Genomic DNA, 14,125 nt, shown 5'->3' on the forward strand with positions numbered 1-14,125 from the left:
AACCTGCCTGCAACAAATCGCAGAGTAGGTTCAGGCAATTTACTTGACCAGATAGAAACTCTGTCTCTGTACTTTTTGCCCAGAGGCATTTCAAAAAAACTTTGGCAGAAGAATAAGCGCTGCCTGCTGAATATTAGTCACGAATGATCGCGCATATTGAAGTGCTTCAAAATGTGTAGCTACTATCGGCGGTTCCAAAATCGGCACGCCGACGCCACATTTTCAATTGGCCCAAGCTGCGACCGGCATTCGCTTCCAATCCAAGCCCTGAAGTGCCTTTAAAACGCGGAAAGAGAAAAGAGTGCGGCGTCGGCGTAGAAATCGTGGCAATTCAGAGGCGAGCGATTATGGACAGACGCTGTGTATGAATAGCACTAAGCTTCGCTTGTAAACTTGTGACGTTTTGCGAAAGCAAACATCGTCGCCGCGGCTTGGGGCCTCCCGAAGGAAAAAGCCGCCAGGCTTGTCGCAACATGTAACGCTTCGGTGCGTCGTGGGACGCTGCCTTTTCGATGAAACGGATATTTCAGCTGTCGCCTGAAAGGTCCATAACATAAGCAACGCTTGTCTGAGCCTTTTCTGGGTTCATTTGACTATTGTAGCAAACTGTCTAATGCACACGTTTTACCAGGCTCTGTTTCAGTTCACTAACGCGGTCTGCTGGCAAACCATAAGAAGGAAGTAAAAAAAAATCCCAAAAGCTATTTACTAATAGGGTACCTACCCAATACTGCCACAATCTAAAGTCCATAATTACAAAATGCTGCATACTTTGGCATTTAAATCAGATTAAGAGACTACCGACTTTGCTTGGTTTACGTTTGAAGTTTACAATCAAGACCTCTAATGCTCATATCACAAAGAAACCTTACTAGGCTACGAGCGACTTGAAAATCAACTTCAACTCTCTAAAACAAATCGTTCGCGAAGTTGAAATAAATAAGTACCATGAAGTGGGTGCCCTAAATACCTGAAACAGCAGAGACGACTCAAACGCGTCAGAGGTGTTTGCATATGCTTAAGAAGTCAATACAAGACCGCGTCACTCGATTCGTAATATTTTTTACCGCCGCCATGAAAACTAAAAACGAAGTTCAATAAACTTTCTTTACAGCGGTTTAACTTTACAAAGGGATAAGTCATGTGTATAACTTGGTCGTTTTTTCTATTTGTTGAAGTTTGTTAAACCTCGTATTCGTTGGCAATACAGTGTTCCCTCTAATCGCAGCACTGCCAGCAAAAATCGCTAATATTTAGCCATCAACTTAAACCACGTGCATAAACTCTGAAAGGCAGAAAACAGCGAAAGGTTAATTACTTTTTTCGGATTTTTGGTTACATTTTGCACCTATGCACACAGTAATTCATTCAGGAATCTGCTAAACTTAACCTTTAAGTATCATTTATAAAATAAAAAGTCTCTTGGTCGAAAACGGCAAGACATACAACTTGTGGATTGATCGCATTGCCTAAACTCAAGCAGTGCCAAGCACGTCCGGCGGTTAAAAAACTTTACCAAAACAAGAACGTTTCCTGCCTGTATCGTGATCCCAGTTCGCCCTTCGTACAAACGCGAACCCCAAGCCAAGGCATCGACCTAGGAAGTCAATAAAAGCCAGTTTACAAGGCTACTTCAAAAGCAACCTATCGTTTTTTAAGTTTACAGTTTGGCCCTATTTATAAGACAAGCGTGTAGAGAAGAAGTGACGGCCAAATTTATTGAAGATTAATGGTCAAGCTATGTAAAAACGCACAAACGCGTAGTTAAATTGTGAACCATGTGCTGTTTTTAGGCCATGTAAGCTGACCCAATATGAGACAAGTCTTAAATCGTGTGCGTTTCCGGACCGCCGCGAATCAACATACCTTCTATGTAGCAAAGTTTCGTATGTTGTAGCGCCCTGACGTTTAGCCAATACATTATATCATGCTGCGCAGGCGAAATGCAAGATGCGAAATGTAGGTTCTTTGCAAGGCGCTCGTTCAATTTCTTAGTAAGTTTAAGTTTGATTTAAAATAACGCACTTTTTCTTAAAAGGACTTCGTAATTGAATGACATTGAATGGTTGAATTCAATCCCCCATTTTTTTACATGTATAAGGGTTCGGGTATGCCATTGAATAACTGGACACAACGAAAGCAAAAACTCAATAAACAAAGGGAAGAGGAAAGCTAAAATCTGCGAACGCCCTTTTTGTAACCCTAAAAACGTCACTTTGAGGGTATAATGAGCAACTTGCCCTTCTTTTGTTTTCCTTGTTGGAGATATGATTCAACCAAAATCTGCAGGCAATTAAAACACTAATGTTTATACAGACTATCTCTCCCTTGTTCGATTTGGTGTTTTAAGTGAGTAAGTGTTCCACCCACACAGAAAAGTATTTCCGATCAGACGTGGTATCTGCCCTGTATACAACATTGGCGGAAAAAAGCGCTTTTACAGATGAACATATTATCTAATAAGGAAGAACATGTTATCTGTCACTATTAGCGCATCCGTGGACAGTTCGTGTAACCTTGCTACGTCACTTAACTCACTCGGCATAAAGTGTAACGTCTCTAAAGGCTAGAAGTTCTAAGTTCACAGGGGATAGTTTACTTTTAGGTTCACGCAAAAAACGGGGGAGGAGGGGTAATAATGCCAACAGTACAAATATATGCCACTCTGAATTATAATACATTTGTAATCACCAACGGTTTTTACAACGTACTTTGAGCCACAAAACGCGCAGCAAAATTGGCATGCCTTTAAACAAGGTATGTATTTCGGGCGGTACAATCTTATTGGTGACAGCGGTAACTTAAGCGATTCTGTGTTTTCTATATTGGTCTGTTACAACATTTTTAACTCTCCGTGGTTAACAATAGGTGGTGGACTGACAATAGCGTCCAGCACACTTCAAACTATTGATTGAAATTTGAAGCGCAATGAAAGCCGGTCAATTTACCACAGAACCCGGTGATGGGTTTCTAGTTAGCAATGCTGAGTTTAACTTACTGATGGGCAGAGAAACACCATCAAACTGCAACCTTACTAACTACATTCAATCCTACTGACAAGAAAGTAACCAGCTGTGAATATCGTCGAGCAAATATTAGGCCAATGTGGCCCTAACCTTTTTTACAACTTGATTTATAGAGGTAAAATTTGTCTAAAATTGCGTGGATTCAAGTTATCAATATTATCCGTTGAACACCCATTTTACAAAAGTTTCGAAATATTTCGCCATACGTTACTAAATCTGCTTTAAGGCGCTAACAATCAACTTAAGGAACGGCGGTACAACACTCCTACTACAGCCTGTTTTCGGACTAGCAAACGTTTAAGCGAAAGTTAATGCAAATTCTTACACGCCAAAACTGTCGCGGTGAAAGTTTTGTAGGCATCTCGACAGGCCAAAGCAATTTCCTGCCCTAGCTTTAACGATGTCATTAGGCGACAGTACAACGCTCACTGTCCAGGCACTGTTGGTAGGGTGTGGCTAGCTGAGAAAATGTAAATCTTAGCTTTGGTTTAAACGCAACTCCAATCCACTCTAATGATCACTTTCGGAAAACAAGAAATGTGTTTTTCGCGATACACGTAATAGGTAGTTGATGTTTGTAACTAGATATCACTTGCATGAAACATCACATTTTTTTTCAAAAACAAACGCAGCATTGCTTGTTGAAATCGAATCTAGCCTATCCACCCAAACGAAAGTGCCTATAACAACATAACTACTCAGAAAATACAAAAGCAGTAAACGACGAATTTTTGTTGCTGGCAATTCAGTACACAAGTTGTTGGCCCAGCACAATAAACAGACTGCTCACTACACGAACAGCGATTAGCAAAACACGTTCTCAAATCTGTCCACAAATCACAACAAAGCTATGAAAATTTCAGGCCTATACCTGAAAGACAAAGTCCAATGGTATTTTGAAGGCTCGAAGTATAATTTAACAACATAGGAATTTAACACTGACAAAAAAGGACTTTTCTCATCCATAGTTACATTTTTACAATGAAGGCACTTCTCAGAGCATCGTTTGCAGCTCTGGTAGGTGACAATTTAGTTATCAAAATCAACACTAGTCTATACAAATTAAACTTGTGTACTGACTACTCGCAGGCTTGCGCATTTTACTAAAGAACAAGATACGAGCTGCACAGAAAATAACTTTTCATCTGCTTCACTGACAGCGCCGGCTTCAAAGTAGGCCACGCAAACTGAACGAAGGCCGCCGATTCTCCGATGCTTTCCGCCGCTGCTCGGCCAGGCCGTGAGTCAGATGTCTGACTTCTAAAAGGCCTATCAAAGCGGCCGTTTAGCAAGGGCCCACGCTTTTTTACCTATTTTTTGGCGGGTGATGTTTTAAACTTTTGGCCAGTTATTAACATAGCTTTGAAATATCTGTCTCCATTTGACTTATAGCTTGCAAAAACTGCCAAAAAATGGTTTGCCGAATTAGATCCGACTGATTTTCAAAGTGGCCACGCAAAATTTGGCCTAAAGGGCGTTGGTTGGTTCAAGAGAGAAAGAGACTTCCAGACAAGCAAGCTCAAGTGGCGGTCGCGCAAACTATATCATAACGCAGGAATGCCAGAGTCGCTTGACTTTGGGCTGATAAACAGACACAGTGGGCGGTTGCGGGTGCGTAACGCAGGATCGTTTCAGGTTGTAGCCAAAAAACAAATGTTTAACTCGGCTTTCGGCTGCTAAAGCTGTCGCTTGGCCGGTTACATTGCTAATCGGCTTAATCACAGCCATACAGCATTATAACCTCGTTTAGTGTAACACGGTTAATAAATTTACAAGTTATGAACAGCCAGTTGGAGCATAAGCTTCCAGATTTATCTGTAAGCCGGACAACTTGATGTACAAACAACCGCAGAACAGATAACTGATATACATGGTGTGTAACCGGCGTTTAACCTCTTCAAAAAGTCAAAATTAATGGCTAAAAACGCTGCCTGCAACTAGCTGTACAAGTTGTACATGTACCACAGTTGTTGTAGCTTTAAATATCTGCTTATTTTAAGTGATCGAACTGAGCATTTGAATATCAGTGCCCTGGAATCATGACATAGACTCCGAATCAACGGTAGACTGTCACTCTTATACCTGGCAACAGCTTGAAGTTCTTACCGCAACTCGCGATTCACTTACAACAAATCTGTCGAGCGTAAATTAAACAGGCCCACGAGAAAAAGCGATCGTCATAAGGGGACAGGGACCATCTGCTACTGGAGTCAATTTCGTTGCATAGCAATTGTTTATCACGACAGCTATAGAAAGGCTTCTCCCATCTTGTCTCGCCGAAAATGTAACCGACATGTATTGGGTTGATGTTCATATAAATCTTAAAACACTCAAAAGTAGGAGAAAATATTTGATTTATTTCCGAAATTTCGTATTATTTTTATTATCAATAGTCCCTAACCTATGAATGTGTGTTTCAAAGATTCTACATGTGCTAAAAAGTCTCTACTAAATCTTGTAGATCAGGCCCAACTTTATTGAGTTCAGCACGGTACTTTACAGTAACGAACTGAGGAGAAACAAAAACAAACGAACGGTGTCGATACGTAGGCGTAGTGGCTCTGTATCCTGGTACATTACCGGTACAACGCAACTGGCGGGGCATTCTGCGTTGGTTGAATACGCAAAACATCGACACACAGCTAACAATTTTGAACCGATAACGCAAAACAAATATAGACATCTCGAATTCTTATTACAGTTGCTTGGCTTGTGGTGGAGTTTCAAATGAAAGCTACAGCAAGTATAGTTGTTCTTTAAACTTTTAAATAGTGTCGTCCAGAAATACAACAGGATAAGGAGTTAAATTTACGTTTAAGCCACGCGCCTGTAGCGTTGCTTATTTAGTTACACAACGAAACTGTGCTGTACTAGGCCATGTCAAGAAGCGCGCCCATAACGACAATTTATAAAAACACAGAAAACATTCGCGAAACGTTCTCACGCAGACGAAGAAACGACGAGAGAAACAGGATAATACACAAGTCAAATTATGCCTTTTCCCTAGGCCATTTCCAGGCGTGTCCGCTGCCCAAAATATCATTACGTCATAGGTTTCTTAAAGATGCGGCGGAGGGTTTCTTTTTTCTCTCTCCCTTCAGCTGAATTAATCGGATTTTAAAAAGCACAACGATGCAATCTAATCTATAATCTGGTCACTAAGCGCTTAGCGCGTATCTAGCCAAATACTTGTCGGTGATAAAGGACTATTTACGACCGACGGTAAGCTTTTTGGCGACGGAAAAAATGAAATCAGTAAAACGTGACAGCCTGCAAACTAATCCGACTTGGAGGAAAATAAGTTTGACAAGAGGACCACAATCTGGTTCGGTATGCGAGCCATGAGTATAATTTTGAAATGTGACTACTAAAATAGCCTAACAAATCACCGAGTAAAGTTAGTAACCGCTTCACTGCCACCTTTAAAGTGCGTTTCCTGCTTATCAATTCGAACATATAAAAAATCTAAAACTCCTGAACACTTATTGCAATACACAGTGTCGTAAAACTAAAAAAAACAAGAAAATCTGAAGCTCGTAGCTCAATTCGCGTGCGTCCCATTTGCCTGCAAGTTAAGCGTTTTCTACTTTCTTGCAACGACAGTGTACCATTGAGGTGACGTAATTTCCGCTCACCAGTTGTCGATCCAAGGACTAAATCACGTTGAACAAGAAAGATAGCTGCGAGACGAAAGACCTTTGCAAATACTAGACCCTGGTGGCATATGTAGCCTATTAAAGATAGGCTTTCGGTAGGTATAAATTAAACATAAACACTACAATTTCGATTATACTGTCTAACACAATATAACCAATTTGCATACTGACTGACATGACTATATGCCTCACCCTTGTGTGATTTTTCTGCATCAGCATACTGCACATGTACCAACTTTCAGGTCTGGCGGTACAAATAGTGCATCGCATCGGCCACTATCAACAGTCAAGTGCACCGGAGAAAGTGAATCGCCAAGGGCAGTGGTAGACGTTCAAGCAGCTTGAGGCTATGCTTATCGCGAGCGTCATAAGCAGACAAGGAGCCTTTGGCTGAAAGTTTGACGGGAGTACGGTAGTTACACGCATGGACGCCTTCAGGGGTCTAAAAGGAGAAGGTTTATCCCCTAGGGCTCTGCCTTTTGGCTCAGTTTGTCCAGCTATTGTAAATGTAAGCTACCTTAAACCTAAAAACTCTAGCGTTTTTACAGCATTTATTTTGCTGAAAAGAAAATATATTTCTTAACAGGGAGTAATTTGTGAAAGATTCGACCACCAAAATACTAATATTGTGGTAATCTATTTCAGATCTGATAATTTTCGGCGGCTTGCTACATATTCCTTTGGTAACCTTTCTATTGTTAGAGCCGCGCGTATTTTCACAGGGTCCCCCTCACGCAAAAGGTTCCTGACGGCGCCCCTTTGACACGGATTTCAGGAACTGCCGTGAAGCTTTGACGCCCAACGGTGCGTGACAAACTGCCTTTTTCGGTCGTCCCGGTCATAATAACGAGGAGTCTTTCGGCGAAGCGGGAGTCTTTGCTGCTTCTCGTCTCTTTCCTTAACTTTCCGTGCAGCCGTCGCCCACTACGTCAGCTGAAAGGCATCCCGAAAATGCATCGTTCGCTGCGCAAAAAGGGCGAGACGAGAAAAAGAACGAATTGCGTTAGGCAATACGAGCACAGCACGCGTATTGTTGTCTGTGCTATAACAACCTTACTGCAATTTGCAAGTCTCTGTTACATTCTGAACGTTATTTAAGCCTTTTATTCTGTGTTTAAACAAATCAATTAGGGTTTGACTTTGACAGGCTGCTGTAAAACCATTGTCATTGCATTAAACTGGACATTAAACATTCATTCTAATCTAAATAACATTTAGCCAATTTATATCTTGTTGATATTAAAACATTAAATTTATGTTTTTTCTAAAGACTAATTTTCATTTTTCATGGGATGTAAAGTAATAGTTATTTAAAATGGTTTAACCCAAAGCATAAACTATGATAGTTTAATGAATACCATTTATCCACTACAAGACATTAAAAACATTTTTGTAAAAAAGTCCATTTGTAACAAAATACAGCCAACTTTTAACTGTTTTTAATGACATTCAATCAACTAACATTTAAATTTTTTAAAAAGGCACTCATAAATTACATTTTTGCCAGACAAATAATATTTAACTTCCAACAAACTAAACAAGAAATGCAATATTGAAGGAAACTGATGTCTAATTTTCAAAAAAGATCTAATTAAAAAGATGTATCTTGATAATTATCTGACACAAATCAACATAAAAATGTAACTTTATTATTCGACATCATGAAATTGTGTATTTAAGGTTACCTAATGTAAGGTTACTAATTTAGTACCTCATTTAAAATAAACATTGCATGTAATTGACTCCAAAGGATTTAAACAATATTGCAAGATGCAACAAATTAAAACATTATGATATTTGTTAAACGGAATCTTTATTATATTACAAGTATCTACAATCTAAAAGCTCCTAAAATCATACTACAAGTCAAAAGATGCTTGACTATTCTTGCACGATTGCTGTGTAAAGTTTTACAGCCGCCCAAACTGCCTCAGGCAACCATCGCAACCATGCGTAACCTGCTGATTCACTTCACTAGTTTCTAGCATAAAAATAGTGTTGTGTTCTCAGATTAACTGAGTGCGTTTACTTTCGAGTACAAGTCTAACAAGTAGCAAGTTGAAGCGAGCACGTTTTTAGATAGCGCCACGAATGCACAACAAGAATCAATGGCGCGATAACACGTAATCACTGAAGCGTAAAAGTACGTGATAAACGACGATAAATAATAATACATAACACCTCCCCCTTTACTCTTTAAAAAGAGTAAAACATATTATTGACACTGGGGAGTCTCTTTGGGGTTGCGAAGGTAATACCCCTTTGGAGCACGTATGGGCTCCAACGCACCTCGACGAACATCATCGGTATCCGATGAAAACCTTGGCTGAAGTTGATCCAAATGCCGTCTCCATGTAGGACCGCTGGGGATGACCTTGACATTGAAACTTCTTTCGCCGAAAACCTTAACAACAACAGCAGGTACCCATTTAGGTTCCTGTGTGTGCCGAGGCCCAACGCAAAGTGCGTAACACTGGGTTCCAACTTTAAACGTATTAAAGCCGGGGCGTCGGTCTCTGTTGTTGCTCTTGGTTTGCCTTCCCTGAGCTACATGTGCTGGAGAAGGTAGAAGAACATCAATCCTGGTACGGATAAGACGTCCTGTCAGCAATTCGCTGGGTGAATAACCACTTGCCAGTGGCGTTCGCCTATATTGCATTAAGAACTCCTGCAGTGCCGCTCGTGGTGGCAAGTCGGATTTCTTTAATGCCTGCTTGAAACTTTGTACAAGCCGTTCTGCTGCTCCGTTTGTTGCTGGGTGGTAGGGAGCTCCTGTGAGGTGAATGATCCCTCTCTCTCTACACCAACTTTGAAATTCCTCCGATTTGAATGAAGTGGCGTTGTCAGACACGATGGTATGAGGATAACCAAAGTGCGCGAAATCTTGTTCTAAAAGCTCTGTAGTACTACGTGTTGAAACTGAGCTTGTTAGATGAATACATGGATATTTAGAATAAGCATCCACTAGCACTAACCAATTACTACCCAAAAAATTAATAGCATGATCTATATGGACTCTGCTCCAGGGCTTTTCTGGAAGCATCCAAGGGTGATTTGTCATTTTCTGTGGTTTATTTTGAAACACACGACAAGTATGACAATTATGACATGTTTCCATAATATCATTATCAATTCTGGGCCAATATACAGCTGTGCGAGCCAACTGTTTCATTCTTTGAATCCCAAAGTGACCCAAATGTAACAACTTTAGAACAGGCGTTTGTATACTGTGCGGGATTACCAATCTAGCTCCGTAGAGTAGACACCCATTACATGTTGAAAGCGAAGATAATATTTTTCTAAAGCTTTCCACAGTATAACTACTATTTTTACCTGATCCTGGAACTACCTTCTCAGGCCATCCTTCTCTTGTATATCTCATCACTGTGGATATAACAGGATCTTTTGATGATTCTCTCACCAAAACGCCGGGATCTGTGGGGTTCAGTTGCATGCTGACCACTTTAATTGCATTTACCACATGGGTATTCTCCTCCTCTTCTTCTTTGTCAAAGTCCAGATCCGGTCCAACAGGCATCCTACTGAGTGCATCAGCGTTTCCATGATGACCTGTTTTACGATATTCAATAGAATAATTATATTGACCAAGTAATAATGCCCACCTGGCCAAACGATTGGCTGCTAAAGCTGGAGTTGCTTTAGTCGGTCCAAAAATAGCTAATAGAGGTTTGTGATCAGTTACCAATATAAATTTCCTTCCATAGAGGAATTGGTGAAACTTTTGCAGCCCAAAAACAATGGAGAGTGCCTCTTTTTGGATTTGGCTGTAGTTCCTCTGTGTCTTTGTCAGCGTCTTAGATGCGGTCACGATGGGACGTTCGCTGCTATCTGGGAATCTGTGGAACAAAACTGCACCGAACCCTACGTTAGATGCATCACAAGAAACCCCTATTTTTAATGAAGGGTCAAAATGTGCCAGAACAGTATCTGCACATAACATTTCTTTCAAATTGTTGAAAGCAGCCTCTTGGCTTTTACCCCAATCCCACTTAGTTCCTTTACGGGTAAGCCTGTAAAGAGGTTCAGACACAGTAGCTAAGTTTGGCAAAAACTTGTTATAAAACTGAACACAACCAAGAAAAGAACGTAGAGTAGCTAAGTCTTTTGGTGCAGGCATTTTCAATACTGCACTCACCTTTTGTCCTTTTCTAATTCCTACTTGTGACAACGTATGTCCAAGATATTCAACACTGGGTTGCGCAAACACACACTTTTGTTGTTTGCATTTCAATCCTCTGTCTTGAAGTCGCTGCAAAAGTGCGCGGAGGTTTTGCAGGTGTTCTTCAGCAGTTGACCCACTTACCAAAATATCATCTAAATAAACAGCTACACCTGTTAAGTCAGAGGTTAGCTGTCCCATAATTTCTTGAAAATATCCAGGCGCAGAACTTATTCCAAAAGGAAGTCGCTTTTGAAGTAATACCCCTTTATGCGTACTTAATGCAAGCCTCTTTTGGCTCCGTGGACTAAGTAAAATCTGGTTATAGGCATCGGCCAAATCAATTTTACTAAAACCATGTCCACCCCCAAGTTGGCGCATTAAATCTTCAGGTAAGGGAAGTGGTTGCCGATGGATTTCTAATTGTGGATTTACAGTAACAGAATAATCCCCACAAACACGAATAGGTTGATTTTCCTGTCCCGGTAATCGCTTTTTCCACACAGGCACCACAGGAGTCCCATAATCATTAAATTGAGATTTCTCCCAAACACCTTTTGCTATACCTGCCTCATAGGCTTGTGCCAGATGTTCTTGTAATGCAAAGGGCACTGGTCGAGGTTTACAAAAAATAGGCTTTGCATTAGTTTTAAACCTAATATCAAGTTCAAAATCTTTCAAACAACCCAATCCAGGTGTAAATAAATTCGGAAATTCATTACAGAGCTGTTCACATGCAAGTTGTAAAGATTTATGTGAACCACTGATACTAGCTGGCGTAACATTACTAATTTTAGATTTACAGCCATTCAGTTGCATCAGCGCATCAATAGATATCCCTAATTTAGAAATTCCACTCCGACCCAAAAGATTAAGATTAGAAATATGGGTGACGATAAATTTAACTGGAACATCAATTACCTTGCTATTAGCACTTACTTGCCTTGGTTCGAATACACCAAGTGTAGGTAACTTGTGTCCAGATGCAGACTCAAAATACAAGTTGCTTTGATATAGTGTGGGTTTGCCAAGCTCTTGCCATCTTTCTTTGGAAATAAAATTCTCACCAGCTCCAGTGTCAACTTCAAATCTAAATGTACGACCATCAATATTGACTTCTTGTTGCAGTTTGCCAGTTGAATTAATAGCTTTGACGGTTTGCAAAACACTGCGCTTGGTGATGGATTTCACTTGGCTCTTCTTCTTTTTGAAACAGACAGATTCAAGATGTCCTTTATTTTTACAAAAATGACATATAGAGTTTTTGTGAAAGCAGGTTGTACCTGAATGACCCTTTCGACCACATCTACCACATGGTGGACCTTTGACAAAATTACGAGAGGTCTTCACTTCCACATTTTTCTTTTCCCTTACAACATTTGCTTCAATGGAAGGGGTAAATATGTTGCCCATAGCGGTCTCTTTTGCCACTTTGGCTGCATCTTCAGTCTCAAGAGCTATTTGTATTGCCTTGGAAAATGTCAGCCCTTGTTGCACCTTGAAAATAGCCTTTAAAACTGCTTCATTTTTTATTGAACAGATAAACCTTGTACACATGGCATCATCTTGTGGATTCTTAATTGAAGCAAAATCGCATGTAATAGCATCTTGGCGAATTCTTGCTGCCAATTCATTTACACTTTCGCCGGGTTTCCGATGCATTTCACTCCAGAACTTGAACCGTTCTCTAACAACAAACCTTTTTGGGTCAAATTGCTCTGCCATAAAGGTTATGATATTATCCATAGTGAGCTCATTGATATCTTTTGATGGTTGTTGTTGGGTTGCAAGATTCTGTAGAAGCTTATACACAACTGCAGACTGGTTAGTCAAAAACACTTGTGGTATTTTATTACCAGGAACAGAATGTGCACCTACAAATGTCAAAAACCGGTTGTAATAATCTGTCCACAGTTCCATGGTTGGTTCAAACTGGGCAAAATTTGGCACCGTGCTGATTGGAAATGAAGCTTCAGGCTGGGAAACACTTTTGCCAGCTGCAAATTTTTGGAGAGTTTCCATAAAGCTTGCCATTTGCTCGTTGTTTCTGGAATATTGTTCATCCAGTTCTTTTCTGTGACGTGCCTTTTGTTCCTCCATGTGTCTACTTATGTGTATCTTCTGCTCTTCGAGCTGAGCAGCAGAATGTGCCTTTTGTTCCTCCAATTGAGCAGCTTGCCTACTTATGTGTTTCTTCTGCTCTTCGAGCTGGTGCTTGAACAGTTCCACTAGTTCTTTAGTAGCCATTTTCTTTTGTACTCTTTTTCTTCAGTAAACTATTATTTTGATCGCGGAGATTAAAATAAATATGCAGATCGCATGGATCCCATCCTCGTCGCCAATTTGTTGTGTTCTCAGATTAACTGAGTGCGTTTACTTTCGAGTACAAGTCTAACAAGTAGCAAGTTGAAGCGAGCACGTTTTTAGATAGCGCCACGAATGCACAACAAGAATCAATGGCGCGATAACACGTAATCACTGAAGCGTAAAAGTACGTGATAAACGACGATAAATAATAATACATAACAAATAGTAATAATGATACCTAATGTATTTTAAGGTTAGGCTTAGTTCAAAGAGGAAAATTGGCCAGCAAAATAGATACGCTACAAATATGATTAGTTAATTGAAAATAATAAGGTGAAATAATGTTTTTGTCTGGATTGTTTGGGTCCACCTACAATCGCTATGGTTTTCTATTTACTAGCGGTGGTTTACAAAATTTGTCAAACGTGGTAGAAAACCAAACCACGCGAAAATCAAGCATGTTAGTTACCCCAAGGTTTCAATATTCGCTAAACGTAATGCTGTTTATTACGCATGAAAAATACGATTAACTTTTCAAAGGCGTGGGGTTGTTACTTGTTATTTAAGGTCCTTTTGCATATGAACCACATGTAAACCGTTTTTGGCGGTGGCCCGACATTGTTTTGGCGTTTCTTTTTATGTCCCAGCGGGTTGTTGTCCGGTGAGCTAAATTGGTATACCTAATACGCACAAAAAAAGGCCAAAAAAAAAATTAAAAATACATTTTACTCTAAATATTTTGTTTTTAGCATTTATGAGCAGTAGCACAACAGTCGAGCACAGGCATGCCACACCTTCAATTGTCATGCACTGTTACGCCACAAGCGATAGTTAATCATACGTTTGCTATACATTAATGTAGTTTTACTGCTTTTAGACAGTTTTTGGCCTTTGCTCTTTGAATAGTTTTTGAGTATTGCGTTAATACTCAGTCAGTTGGTGCTCGAAACGGTTTG

At 40.1% G+C, this 14,125-nt stretch overlaps 1 protein-coding gene across 1 annotated transcript; it reads right to left on the reverse strand.

Moving 5' to 3' along the window:
* Window positions 1-10,600: 10,600 nt before the first annotated feature.
* On the reverse strand, window positions 10,601-13,222 carry LOC146167061 (uncharacterized). The gene is made up of 2 exons (XM_083389290.1): window positions 11,802-13,222; window positions 10,601-11,029 (listed from the first exon to the last, which is right to left on the reverse strand). The coding sequence occupies exons 1-2, from the start codon at window positions 13,107-13,109 to the stop codon at window positions 11,018-11,020; spliced, it is 1,320 nt and encodes a 439-aa protein (XP_083245416.1). The 5' UTR covers window positions 13,110-13,222; the 3' UTR covers window positions 10,601-11,017.
* Window positions 13,223-14,125: the final 903 nt, after the last annotated feature.

This window comes from Ascidiella aspersa, chromosome 1 (assembly GCF_963924565.1).
Source record: "Ascidiella aspersa chromosome 1, kaAscAspe10.2, whole genome shotgun sequence".
In the NCBI taxonomy this organism is placed as follows: domain Eukaryota; kingdom Metazoa; phylum Chordata; class Ascidiacea; order Phlebobranchia; family Ascidiidae; genus Ascidiella; species Ascidiella aspersa.